A 14,906-nucleotide genomic window follows, 5' to 3' on the forward strand; every position below is an offset into this window, starting at 1 on the left:
ACATTGGTAACCAGTTTATATTAGAAATAAGGCCCCTCTGGGGTTTGTGATATATGGCTATAGACCACACCTCCTAGGGCCTGTTTGCTTAATTAGAGCACACATAGCAGTGTTTATGGGGGCCGGTCTCTAGATCCCCTGGTGTGTGTGTTCACCTGTAGCAGTGTGTCGGGGGCCAGGTCTATGGACCCCCTGGTCTCCACCGACTCCATCCTCCTGTGTCTGGGCTGGGACATGGAGTTAATACGACACAGGGATGCATCGTCCCCCTCCGATGTTCCCCCTCCTCCCCCCTCCTCATCCTCCGAACTGGACCCTCCCTCGCCGGAGAGGAGCGACCGCCGTTCGCCAGACTGAAGCTTTGTTCGTTTGAGCGAGGGGGCACGGCCTAAGCTGTTCCAGCTCGATCGACGGCTGGTCCAGCCACTGGCAGAGCACCACGGGGCGTAAGGGGAGGTGCTACGGGCACTGGTCTAGAGAGAGAGCGAGATGGAGGGGGGAGAGGGGAGAGGAAGAGAGAATGTATGAACAACACAAAAGAAGTGAACAGATCCATTTTTTAGGGAACTTTTGTAACCTTTGGGGAACTTTAGAATATGGAAAACTTCTGTATATGGAACTTTAGATGTTGTTACCTCAGGCTTTTGTCTTACTAATTATCAGATTATCCTCAATGCTCAGTGGTCATCACTATAACTGGCAACAGTCATAACTGGCAACAGTAAGTGTAGCTATGGCATCAGTGGGTTTGGCTACAGCATCAGTAAGTGTCCATAGAGTTACGCTGATGAAAGGTCATATTAATCATAATTAATCATCACAGCTGTCATCTTGAACATCATCCAGACAAGTCAGACCATGGATGGGCAACTTTTATGGGGGTGGGGGCCCAAAAAATAAAATGAGTCGCCCATCCATGGGTTAGACTGATAATCTTAGTTCTGTGGGCAAAGAGAGGGCACAGAGCTTAATACATGGGTTCCAGACGCTGGGAGGAGACAGTAGTTTGATAGTGTAATAGTGTAGTACTATAGTATACTAACCGGAGACTTGTCGTAAGAGGCTAGGTCCATGGAGACATTGCTGCCGCGTCGGGATTCGTAGCCCAGGGCAGGGTCACCCACGGCGGGCAGCTTGGGAACGGGCATGGGGGTGGCAGCAGTATGGGTAATCAGAGGAGGGGTCAGACTGGTCTTCAGGTCAACATGACCGTTTATTGGGACTACTGGAGGTGAGATGAGAAGAGGGTGGGGGAAAGTGGGAGCAGAGAGGGAGAGAGTGAGGAAGGAGGGAGAGAAAAGAGGAAGGAGAATTGTTAAACGAGGATGGACAAAAGAAAGAGAGGTAGAGAAAGACGAGGTAGTAAAATGTAGGGGGAACATAGGAGGGAGAGAGAAGGGTGAAGGGGAGAGACAGTTATAAGGGTATCTCTAAAGTAAGAAGTTTAAATATGGATGTCTTACTGTTCTCGACCCCATCAATATTTCATCTCTAATCTGACGATTGTGTTCAACAGACAGATGAAGGCATGACATAGAGAGGACGCGGGTCTTTCATCTCAGTTGGTGTGCGTCTTATCCCTCCCTCCCTCACTCTCTTCCTGTCGTTCACTCTCTCTCTCTCTCTCTCTCCCTCACCATCTCTTCCCTCCCTCTTGTCTCTCTCTCAATTCATCCAATCCCTTCTTCCTCTCTCCTCAACTATCCAGTTACTTTGCTTAAACAACTCCTCTAACCGCACCAGGAGCTCATTTGTCTTAGTGTTGGGGAATTGCTCTCCCCTGCAGTATGTTTCCATATGGTAATATGTGTCTGTGAAATGAGTCACTAAAACTGACGAAGATACAGCAGCAGGAATAGTTTTGGACTATTCAGATAGATCTGTAGCAGAATGACGCATTGTGGTTTGCTGCTGCTTAATCAAATCAAATCAAATTGCATTGGTCACATACACATGTTTAGCAGATGTTACTGGTGACATACACATATTTAGCAGATGTTATTGCGGGTGTAGCGAAACGCTTGTGTTCCTAGCTCCAACAGTGCAGTAGTATCTAGCAATTCACAAGAATACACATAAATCTAAAAGTAAAATAAGAAATATACAGTTGAAGTCGGGAGTTTAAATACACTTAGGTTGTAGCCATTAAAACCCGTTTTTCAACGACTCCACACATTTCTTGTTAACAAACTATAGTTTTGGCAAGTCGGTTAGGACATCTACTTTGTGCATGACACAAGTCATTTTTCCAACAATTGTTAACAGGCAGATTATTTCATTTACAATTCACTGTATCACAATTTCAGTGGGTCAGAAGTTTACATACACTAAGTTGACTGTGCTTTTATGTCAATTATGTCATGGCTTTAGATGCTTCTGATAGGCTAATTGACCTAATTTCAGTTAATTGGAGGTGTACCTGTGGATGTACTTCAAGGCCTACCTTCAAACTCAGTGCCTCTTTAATTGACATCAAGGGAAAATCTAAATAAATAAGCCAAGATCTCAGAAAACAATTTGCGGACCTCCACAAGTATGGTTCATCCTTGGGAGCAATTGCCAAATGCCTGAAGGTACCAAGTTCATCTGTACAAAGAAGAGTACGCAAGTATAAACACCATGGACCACGCATCCATCATACTGCTCCTAAAGATTAACCTACTTTGGTGTGAAAAGTGCAAATCAATCCCAGAACAACAGCAAAGGACCTTGTGAAGATGCTGGAGGAAACAGGTACAAAGGTATCTATATACACAGTAAAACGAGTCCTATATCGACATAACTTGAAAGGCTGCTCAGCAAGGAAGAAGCCACTGCTCCAAAACCACCATAAAAAAGCCAGACTACGGTTTGATCGTACTTTTGGAAAAATGTTCTCTGGTCTGATGAAACAAAGATAGAACTGTTTGGCCATATTGACCATCGTTATGTTTGGATGAAAAAGGGGGAGGCTTGCAAGCCAAAGAACACCATCCCAACCGGGAAGCATGGAGGTGGCAGCATCATGTTGTGAGGGTGCTTTGCTGCAGGAGGGACTGGTGCACTTCAAAAAATAAATGGCATCATGAGGTAGGAAAATTACGTGGATATATTGAAGAAACGTCTCAAGACGTCAGTCAGGAAGTTAAAGATTGGTCGCAAATGGGTCTTACAAACGGACAATGCATACTTCCCAAGCATACTTCCAAGCATACTTCCAAGCATACTTCCAAAGTTGTGGCAAAATGGCTTAAGGACAACAAAGTCAAGGTATTGGAGTGGTATTAAAGGCAATGCTACCAAATACTAATTGAGTGTATGTAAACTTCTGAACCACTGGGAATATGATGAAAGAAATAAAAGCTGAAATAAATCATTCTCTCTACTATTATTCTGACATTTCACAATCTTAAAATAAAGTGGTGATCCTTACTGACCTAAAACAGGGAATTTTTACAAGGATTAAATGTCAGGAATTGTGAAAAACTGAGTTTAAATGTATTTGGCTAAGGTGTATGTAAACTTCCGACTTCAACTGTATGTAGGGTAGCAGCCTCTAAGGTGCAGGGTTAAGTAACCGGGTGGAAGCCGGCTAGTGATAGCCATTTAACAGTCTGATGGCCTTGAGATAGAAGCTATTTTTCAGTCTCTCAGTCCCAGCTTTGATGCACCTGTACTGACCTCGCATTCTGGATGATAGCGGGGTGAAAAGGCCGTGGTGTCGGGTGGTTGATGTCCTTGGTGATCTTTTTTGGCTTTCCTGTGACATCGCGTGCTGTATGTGTCCTGGAGGGCAGGTAGTTTACACTGGTGATGCGTTGGGCAGACCGCACCATTTACTGGTGAGCCATGTGGTTGCGAGGGGTGCAGTTGCCGTACCAGGCAGTGATACAGGCAGGATGCTCTCAATTGTGCATCTGTAAATGTTTGTGAGAGTTTTAGGGGCCAAGCCAAATTTCTTCAGCCTCCGGGGGCTGTTGAACCTTCTTCACCACACTGTCTGTGTGGGTGGACCATTTCAGATAGTCAGTGATGTTTTCACAGAGAAACTTGAAGCTTTCCACCTTCGCCACTGCGGTCCCATCGATGTGGATAGGGGTGGTGCTCCAGCTGTTTCCTGAAGTCCACAATTAACACCTTTGTTTTGTTGATGTTGAGTAAAAGGTTGTTTTTCTGACACAACTCACCCAGAGCCCTCACCTCTACCCTGTAGGCTGTCTCGTCATTGTTGGTAATCAGGCCTACTACTGTTATGTCATTTGCAAACTTGATGATTGAGTTGGAGGCATGCGTGGCCACGCAGTCATGGGTGAACAGGGAGTACTGGAGGGGGCTGAGCACACACCCTTGTGGGGCCCCTGTATTGAGGATCAGCGAAGTGGAGATGTTGTTTCCTACCTTCACCACCTGGGGGCGGCCCGTCAGGAAGTCCAGGACCCAGTTGCACAGGGCGGTGTTCAGACCTAAGGCCCAGAGTTATGCTGAGCTATAGTCATGGGATAGGGCAGTGTGCAGCGTGATTGTGATTGCATTGTCTGGGATCTACTGGGGCGGAAATCAAATTGAAGTGGGTCTAGGGTGTCAGGAAAGGTAAAGGTGATTTGATCCTTAGCTAGCCTCTCAAATCACTTCATGATGACAGAAAGTGAGTGCTACGGGGCGATAGTCATTTAGCTCAGTTACCTTTGCCTTCTTGGGTACAGGAACAATGGTGGACATCTTGGAGTGGGGACAGCAGACTGGAATAGGGGGAGATTGAATATGTCCGTAAACACTCCAGCCACCTGGTCTGTGCATGCTCTGGGAATGCTGCTAGAGATACCATCTGGGCTGGCAGCTTTGCAAGAGTTAACATGCATACACGTCTTACTCACTTCGACCACGGAGAAGGAGAGCCCACATTCCTTGGTAGTAAGCCGTGTCGGTGGCATTGTGTTATCCTCAAAACGGGCGAAGAAAGTGTTTAGCTTGTCAAGAAGCAAGACGTTGGTGTCCTCGACGGGGCTGGTTTTCCCATTGTAGTCAGTGATTATCTGTAGACCCTAACACATACGTCTCATGTCGTTGAAGTGCGACTACACTTTCTCTCTGTACTGATGTTTTGCCTGTTTGATTGCCTTGCGGAGGGAATAACTAAACTGTTTGTATTCGGCCATATTCCCAGTCATCTTGCCATGGTTAAATTCTGCCATCTATCCACGGTTTCTGGTTTGTATAGGTTTTAATAGTCATAGTGGGTACAACATCTCCTATACACTTCCTGATGAACTCAGTCACTGTATCCATGTATTCGTTGATGTTATTCTCAGAGGCTACCCGGAACATATCCCAATCTGCGTGATCAAAACAATCTTGGAGCATGGATTCTGATAGGTCAGACCAGCATTGAATAGACCTTAGCACAGGTACTTCTTGTTTGAGTTTCTGCCTATAGGAAGGGATGAGCAAAATAGAGTCGTGTTCAGATTTGCCGAAGATAGGGCGGGGGAGGGCCTTGTAAGCATTTCGAAAAGTTAAGTAGCAGTGGTCCAATGTTTTTCCAGAGCGAGTACTACAGTCAATGTGCTGGTAGAACTTCGGTAGCGTTTTCCTCACATTTGCTTTGTTAAAATTTGCATAAAGTCCAATCACACCATGAGTAGTTAATGATGAAACATACACCCCCGCCTTTCCTCTTCCTGGAGAGTTCTTTATTCCTGTCTGCGCAATGAACTGAGAACCCAGTTGACTCTATGGACGGGGACAGTATATCCCGAGAGAGCCATGTTTCCGTGAAACAGAGTATGTTACAATCCCTGATGTCACTCTAGAAGAAGATCCTCGCCCTGAGCTCATCTACTTTAGTATCCAGAGACTGAACATTAGCGAGTAATATGCTCGGAAGCAGTGGATGGTGTGCACACCTCCTGAGTCAGACTACAAGTCCACTCCGGCTGTGTTTTGGAGCAGCCTCTGGAATAAGTTTGATTGCCCTGGGGGGAACAAACAAAGGATCCAATTCAGGAAAGGCGTATTCCTGGTCGTAATACTGGTGAGTTACCGCCTCTCTGATATCCAAAAGTTATTTCCGGCTGCATGTAATAACACAAAAAAATGTCTGAGCTAATAATGTAAAAAATAACACAAAAAAAAAAAAAAATAGGAGCTAGAAGCAGAGATCTAGAAGCAGAGCTGCCATATCTGTCAGCGCCATCTATGTGTGTGTGTGTCTGAATGTGTGTAAGACAAAAATGCTAGGCACCCAATATGGCCAACTTGTCAACGGAGATTAGAGCCCCACAGTGGAGGTGTCATCATATCAATAAAACAGGGAAATGGTTCCAATAGTTTTTCCACCATTCATTTTTCACATAGAGGATTTTAGAAACCCCTAAAATAAGGGCTTACCCGGGAGGCCTGACAAGGGGACGTTTATCAATATATTCACCTCTATTTACTGTCACATTCGAAAATGCTAACTAGCATCAAAGTAGGCTTCATGCAAGACTACAAATCCCTGCAAGCTCCTGCACGTCATCTCTAGCTGACGCATTTGCTAACAGGTATTGTGTCAATTTAAAACTTGCACAAGACAGTTCACAGAATTATCCATTTTAAGAAATTTTGCCAATTTATTAATTTAAAAATGTAGCTAACAGATAGTTAATACAGAGATTCTTACCTTTGCCTCGAATTGGCAGTCTCATCCAGATCATCATGGCATTTGTATTTCTTTCAGTTTCTACAGTTTCTACAATTTCTACAGTTTTTTGTAGTTCTCCACATTAGCACCTAATTAGCATTTAATTTTTTAGGGGGGGGTGAATACAGGCGAATATATTGATAAAAGTCACCTTATCGTAGAGAGATTTACACGGTTATCAAAACATTACACCGGGGTAAGCTAGGTTTTATGGGTATTATGACTCATACTGTGGTACTCTATAGCAGTGGTTCCCCAACTTTTTATAGTCCCGTACCCCTTCAAACATTCAACCTCCAGCTGCATACCCCCTCTAGCACCAGGGTCAGCGCACTCTCAAATGTTGTTTTTTGCCATCATTGTATACCTGCCACACACACACTATACAATACATTTATTAAACATAATAATGAGTGTGAGTTTTTGTCACAACCCGGCTGGTGGGAAGTGACAAAGAGCTCTTATAGGACCAGGGCACAAATAATAATATAATAATAATAATAATCAATAATTTCGCTCTTTACTTAACCATCTTACATATTAAACCTTATTTGTTCATCGGAAATTGTGAATAACTCACCAAAGGTTAATAAGAGTGGTGTGCTTGAAAGATGCTTATAACTCTGCAATGTTGGGTTGTATTGGAGAGAGTCTCAGTCTTAAATCATGTTCCACACACAGTCTGTGCCTGTATTTCGTTTTCATCCTAGTGAGGGCCGAGAATCCACTCTCACATAGGTACGTGGTTGCAAAGGGCATCAGTGTTTTAGCAGCGTGATTTGCCAAGGCAGGATACTCTGAACAGAGCCCAATCCAGAAATCTGGCAGTGGCTTCTGATTAAATTCAATTTTCACAGAACCGCTTGTTGCAATTTCGATGTGGTTCTCTTGTTCAGATATCGGTAAGTGGACTGGAGGCAGGGCATGAAAGGGATAACGAATCCAGCTGTTTGTGTCATCCGTTTCGGGAAAATACCTGCGTAATTGTGCACCCAGCTCACTCAGATGCTTTGCTATATCACATTTGGCATTGTCCGTAAGCTTGAGTTCATTTGCACACAAAAAAATCATGCAATGTTGGAAAGACCTGTGTGTTGTCCTTGTTAATGTAGACAGAGAGGAGCTCCAACTTCTTAATTATAGCCTCAATTTTGTCCCGCACATTGAATATAGTTGCGGAGAGTCCCTGTAATCCTAGATTCAAATCATTCAAGCGAAAAAAAAACATCACCCAGACAGGTCAGTCTTGTGAGAAACTCGTCATCATACAAGCAGTCAAACAAGTGAAAATGATGGTCAGTAAAGAAAACTTTAAGCTCGTCTCTCAATTAAAGAAAATGTGTCAACACTTTGTCCCTTGATAACCAGCACACTTCTGTATGTTGTAAAAGTGTTACATGGTCGCTGCCTATATCATTGCATAGTGCAGAAAATACAAGAGAGTTCAGGGGTCTTCCTTTAACAAAGTTAACCATTTTCACTGTAGTGTCCAAAATGTCTTTCATTCCCTTGGCAGCAAGAGCCTCTCGGTGGATGCTGCAGTGTACCCAAGTGGTGTCGGGAGCAACTGCTTGTCATGGCTTTTGTGCCATCAGTACAGATTCCAACACATCTTGATCACCAAAGTCCATTTGATGTCACAAAGCTGTCCAGCACTTTAAAAATATCCTCTCCTGTTGTCCTGGTTTCCAGTGGTTTGCAGAAGAGGATGTCTTCCTTAATTGACACCCCATAAACATAACGGACATATACCAGGAGCTGTGCAAGCCCCGCCACATCTGTTGAGTCATCCAGCTGTAACACATATAATTCACTGGCTTGTATGCAAAGCAGTAATTGTTTCAAAACATCTCATGCCATGTCACTTGTGCGTCGGGAAACAGTGTTGCTTGATGAAGGCATTGTCGGTATGTTTTTTTTTTGTTGCCTTTTCCCCCGGCATTGTCACAGCCATGTCCACGTCAGCAGGAAGAAGTCCTCCACAATAGTATGGTGCTTGCCTGTCCCAGCCACTCGGTAGCTCACCATATAAGATGCTTGTAGCCCCTTCTTTTAATGGTATCTGTTGCTTTTATACATGTCTTACTACTCGAAAGCCGTCTTAATTCTCGCTCCAAAAACTCCCGTGGCCTATTTTTCAAATTGGCATGTTTTGTTTCTAAATGTCTGCGCAAGAGTGAAGGTTTCATCGAGTTGTGAGATAGTACTTTTGCACATATAACACACTGTGGCTGAGGAAAGGCACTACTCCCAATATAAGTGAACCCCAAATCAATGTAGTTCTCATCATATTTGCGCCTCTTCGATGGTCCAACGTGGGGGGCAGTAGCTCTTCGGCTGCATCAGATTCACAACTGTCAGTGTCCATGGTAGCTGGGCTAACCACACATGTAGAATTACTATTGCTAGCATTGGATGTGATCGTGGAAGCAGAATAACTTGTGTTGTCGACAGGTGCAGGTGTAGTACTGCTGGTAGTAACAGTACTACCAATAGAGCTGGTATGTGTTTATATGGACACATGCCTTACTAAAGGACTGTTTGAAAATGTGAATAATCTTTTTTTAAATACCTTAGTTTGGGAATACCTACTCTTTATGGACATGTTGACACAGCTACGATTTAAATTAGAAAATTATATTTTTTTTTATAAAAGTCCAATTACGTCTACATATATAGTAAACTGAAGGGAATGTGTAGGGATATTTTTGCAGGGTCTTATTTTTTTACATCCTAATTAGTATAGCATATTTCCGTGCCTCAACCCGTAAATAAATATTTATGTGTGTCCTCTGGAAACACAAAGTAATTACAGGTAAATGTAATACACAATGAATAATGCTGACATGTGTAGAAGTGAAATTAAACGTACCCGTGTGTGTGTGTGTGTGTGTGTGTGTGTGTGTGTGTGTGTGTGTGTGTGTGCACCAGGGTTTCCATTAGGAGAATGTGTCGCCGGACAACTGGACCAGGAAGATTTTAATTTACTGGCCATTTGAGACATTTTACAGACCGATATGCATTGGGTGCCTAACCTGTTACACAGTGCTCAGAATGACAGAAATTACAGTTATTCATCTTAACAGAACATGCAATACCTGTAATGAAGCAGCCAATAAAACTTGTGGGAAAACATCATTCTAAACAGCCCACTTGATGCGAGCGGTTCCAATAAAATGTTGGTGTAGAGCTACACTACATGACCAAAAGAATGTGGACCAGCTGTTCGTCGAACATCTCATTCCAAAATCATTGGCATTAACATGGAAAGGCATTAGCGGGGTCGGGCACTAATGTTGGGCGATTAGGCCTGGCTCGCAGTCGGCATTCCAATTTATTTCAAAGGTAGTCAATGGGGTTAAGGTCAGGGCTCTGTGCGGGCCAGTCAAGTTGTTCCACATTGATCTTGACAAACCATTTCTGCATGGACCTCACTTTGTGCACTTTGTGCAATGTTTCAGCATTGTCCTGCTGAAACAATAAAGGGTCATTCCAAAACGGTTGCCACAAAGTTGGAAGCACAGGATCATCTAGAATGTCATTTCATGCTGTAGCGTTAAGATTTCCCTTCACTGAAACTAAGGGGCCTAGCCGAGCCATGAAATACAGCCCCAGACCATTATTCCTTGAACACCAAACTTTACAATTGGCACTATGCATTTCGGTAGGTAGCGTTCTCCTGGCATCCACCAAACCCAGATACAGTTAAAGTCATGTGTATGTGTCCGACTCTCCTACTGTGGCCTGCTGAAACTATGTACAGATGAAGTCAGAAGTTTACATACACCTGAACAAAATACATTTAAACTCAGTTTTTCACATTTCCTGACATTTAATCCTAGTAAAAATGCCCTGTCTTACGTCAGTTAGGATCACCACTTTATTTTAAGAATGTGAAATGTCAGAATAATAGTAGAGAGAATTTTTTTATTCCATCTTTTATTTATTTAATCTCATTCCCAGTGGGTCAGAAGTTCACATACACTAAATTAGTATTTGGTAGCATTGCCTTTAAATTGTTTAACTTGGGTCAAACGTTTCGGGTAGCCTTCCACACGCTTCCCACAATATGTTGGGTGAATTTTGTCCCATTCCTCCTGACAGAGCTGGTGTAACTGAGTCAGGTTTGTAGGCCTCCTTGCTCGCACACGCTTTTTCAGTTCTGCCCACAAATGTTCTATAGGATTGAGGTCAGGGCTTGGTGATGGCCACTCCAATACCTTGACTTTGTTGTCCTTAGGTCATTTTGACACAACTTTGGAAATATGCTTGGGTCATTGTCCATTTGGGAGACCAATTTGCGACCAAGCTCTAACTTCCTGACTGGTGTCTTGAGATGTTGCTTCAATATATCCACATAATTTTCCTGCCTCATGAGGCCATCTATTTTGTGAAGTGCACCAGTCCCTCCTGCAGCAAAGCACCCCCACAACATGATGCTGCCACCCCCGTGCTTCACGGTTGGGATGGTGTTTTTCGGCTTGCAAGCCTCCCCCTTTTTCCTCCAAACAAAACGATGGTCATTATGGCCAAACAGTTCTATTTTTGTTTCATTAGACCAGAGGACATTTCTCCAAAAAGTACGATCTTAGTCCCCATGTGCAGTTGAAAACCGCAGTCTGGCTTTTTTATGGCGGTTTTGGAGCAGTGGCTTCTTCCTTGCTGAGCGGCCTTTCAGGCTATGTCGATATAGGACTCATTTTACTGTGGATATAGATACTTTTGTACCTGTTTTCTCCAGCATCTTCACAAGGTCCTTTGCTGTTGTTCTGGGAATGATTTGCACTTTTCGCACCAAAGTACATTCAACTCTAGGAGACAGAACGCGTCTCCTTCCTGAGCGGTATGATGGCTGCTCGGTCCCATGGTGTTTGTACTTGCGCACTATTGTTTGTACAGATGAACATGGTACCTTCAGGCATTTGGAAATTGCACCCAAGGATGAACCAGACTTGTGGAGGTCTACCATTTTTTTCTGAGGTCTTGACTGATTTATTTTGATTTTCCCATAATGTCAAGCAAAGAGGCACTGAGTTTGATGGTAGGCCTTGAAATATATCCACAGGTACACCTCCAATTGACTCAAATGATGTCAATTAGCCTATCAGAAGCTTCAAAAGCCAGACATCATTTTCTGGAATTTTCCATGCTGTTTAAAGGCACAGTCAACTTAGTGTATGTAAACGTCTGACCCACTGGAATTGTGATACAGTGAATTATAAGTGAAATAATCGGTCTGTAAACAATTGTTGGAAAAATTACTTGTGTCATGCACAAAGTAGATGTCCTAACCGACTTGCCAAAATTATGGTTTTCCAGAAGTATGTGGAGTGGATGAAAAACGAGTTTTAATGACTCCAACCTAAATGTAACTAAACAACTGTACATGAAGACTAACAAAAATACACACGTACCACTTTTATTACACTAAATTATGCAAATTAACCCACAGACCGATAAGCATGACGATCAATTGTATTAACATCGACTGGTATTTCCATCAATGAATAAAAAACGTTATTTTGCAATGGGATTGTTTTTTCTCCCAGTCAATTTGATCGCCAACGATTTTACTTATCTGCTTTTTTTAATGTATTTATTTTTAGCAAAAGCTGGCAATTACCGGTTCACGGAAAACCTGGTATGCATGTGTGTGTGTGTGTGTCTCACCCGGGGAGCCAGACACATCCTTTCTACTGCCGTTCACGTCCTCCATACTCCTCGAGGATAAATCTGCCTCCGACACTGACTTGGATTCTTCTCCCTACACACCCAAACACAGATGCACACACACAAACATGCGCAAACACACACACATGAACACGCGCAAACACACACACACACACACAAGCATATGCACACACGCACACACACACACACACACACACACACACACACACACACACACACACACACACACACACACACACACACACACACACACACACACACACACACACACACAAATAGAAGTCAGAATATGGTTATTTTATCAAAAAGCATTAAAACAGTCAGGAAGTGGAGGGTGATAGCCTATAGGGAAGTCAGGCGGAGAAGGATGAAGCTGCCACTAGACACTGATCTAACATCAGTTTTGCCTTCATCCCCCTAATGCGTATCTTTATTATTTGGGAAGGGTGAGCTGATCCTAGATCAGTGTCTAAGGGCAACTTCTCTCCTTAGCCAGGCAGGCTGGTGAGGGTGTGGTCTCCCTGCCCTCAGAGTTCACAGGTCAATATGTCAATAGGTCAGAGAAGGAGGGAGAAACATCCATGGAGGGCGGCTCTGTCAAACCACTGTGTTAGCTAACATGCAGGGGTAGTAGTTAACATGTCTTAGACCACACTGAAATACACACACACACACACACACATATACACTCACACATATACACACACACACACACACACACACACACGCATCTCAAATAAAAATGTAATAACATTTTATTTGTGACATGCTTGGTAAACAACAGGTGTAGACTAACAGTGAAATGCTTACTTACGGCCCTTCCCAACAATGCAGAAACGAAACATAGAACAATAATAGAAAGATAATAACACAAGGAATGAGTAACTTGGCTATATACTGTACACAGGGTACCAGTACTGAGTCGATATGCAGGAGTACGAGGTCATTGAGGTATATACTGTATACAGGCTACCAGTACTGAGTCGATATGCAGGAGTACGAGGTCATTGAGGTATATACTGTACACAGGGTACCAGTACTGAGTCGATATGCAGGAATACGAAGTCATTGAGGTATATACTGTACACAGGGTACCAGTACTGAGTCGATATGCAGGAGTACGAGGTCATTGAGGTATATATGTACACAGGGTACCAGTACTGAGTCGATATGCAGGAGTACGAGGTCATTGAGGTATATACTGTACACAGGGTACCAGTACTGAGTCGATATGCAGGAGTACGATGAGGTCATTGAGGTATATACTGTACACAGGGTACCAGTACTGAGTCGATATGCAGGAGTACGAGGTCATTGAGGTATATACTGTACACAGGGTACCAGTACTGAGTCGATATGCAGGAGTACGAGGTCATTGAGGTATATACTGTACACAGGGTACCAGTACTGAGTCGATATGCAGGAGTACGAGGTCATTGAGGTATATATGTACACAGGGTACCAGTACTGAGTCGATATGCAGGAGTACGAGGTCATTGAGGTATATACTGTACACAGGGTACCAGTACTGAGTCGATATGCAGGAGTACGAGGTCATTGAGGTATATATGTACACAGGGTACCAGTACTGAGTCGATATGCAGGAGTACGAGGTCATTGAGGTATATACTGTACACAGGGTACCAGTACTGAGTCGATATGCAGGAGTACGAGGTCATTGAGGTATATACTGTACACAGGGTACCAGTACTGAGTCGATATGCAGGAGTACGAGGTCATTGAGGTATATACTGTACACAGGGTACCAGTACTGAGTCGATATGCAGGAGTACGAGGTCATTGAGGTATATATGTACACAGGGTACCAGTACTGAGTCGATATGCAGGAGTACGAGGTCATTGAGGTATATACTGTATACAGGCTACCAGTACTGAGTCGATATGCAGGAGTACGAGGTCATTGAGGTATATACTGTACACAGGGTACCAGTACTGAGTCGATATGCAGGAGTACGAGGTCATTGAGGTATATATGTACACAGGGTACCAGTACTGAGTCGATATGCAGGAGTACGAGGTCATTGAGGTATATATGTACACAGGGTACCAGTACTGAGTCGATATGCAGGAGTACGAGGTCATTGAGGTATATACTGTATACAGGCTACCAGTACTGAGTCGATATGCAGGAGTACGAGGTCATTGAGGTATATACTGTACACAGGGTACCAGTACTGAGTCGATATGCAGGAGTACGAGGTCATTGAGGTATATATGTACACAGGGTACCAGTACTGAGTCGATATGCAGGAGTACGAGGTCACTGAGGTATATTTGTACATATGGGTAGGGGTAAAGTGACTAGGCAACAGGATAGATAATTAACAGTAGCAGCAGCGTATGTGATGAGTCAAAAGAGTTCATGCAAAAAGGTTCAATACAGATAGTGCAGGTATTGGTTAACTATTTAAATAACTATTTAGCAGGTTTATGGCTTGAGGGAGGAAGATGTTCAGGGTCATACTGGTTACAGACTTGGTGCATTGGTACCACTTGCCGTGCGGTAGCAGCGAGAACAGTCTATGACTTTTAG

General features: G+C 43.5%; 1 protein-coding gene and 1 long non-coding RNA gene across 18 annotated transcripts in view; one reads left to right on the forward strand and one right to left on the reverse strand.

The window, feature by feature from the left end:
* The window catches only part of cacna1g (calcium voltage-gated channel subunit alpha1 G), a 199,397-nt gene that overhangs the window by 92,783 nt on the left and 91,708 nt on the right, over positions 1 to 14,906 (reverse strand). For 12 of the 16 annotated variants that reach the window (XM_090212289.1, XM_090212295.1, XM_090212293.1 and 9 more), the window contains 3 exons: positions 12,332 to 12,425; positions 1,044 to 1,225; positions 156 to 473 (listed from right to left, as the gene is read on the reverse strand). In XM_090212289.1, coding sequence (XP_090068415.1) covers positions 156 to 473; positions 1,044 to 1,225; positions 12,332 to 12,425 — 594 coding nt within the window. The remainder of the gene's footprint in view (positions 1 to 155; positions 474 to 1,043; positions 1,226 to 12,331; positions 12,426 to 14,906) is intronic. The other 4 variants (XM_090212291.1, XM_036956460.2, XM_090212290.1 and 1 more) reach the window with 1 other exon arrangement.
* The window catches only part of LOC149974398 (uncharacterized), a 270,502-nt gene that overhangs the window by 15,462 nt on the left and 240,134 nt on the right, over positions 1 to 14,906 (forward strand). The window lies entirely within an intron of this gene.

Source organism: Oncorhynchus mykiss, chromosome 20, assembly GCF_057628025.1.
Source record: "Oncorhynchus mykiss isolate SJ-2025 chromosome 20, ASM5762802v1, whole genome shotgun sequence".
NCBI lineage: Eukaryota > Metazoa > Chordata > Actinopteri > Salmoniformes > Salmonidae > Oncorhynchus > Oncorhynchus mykiss.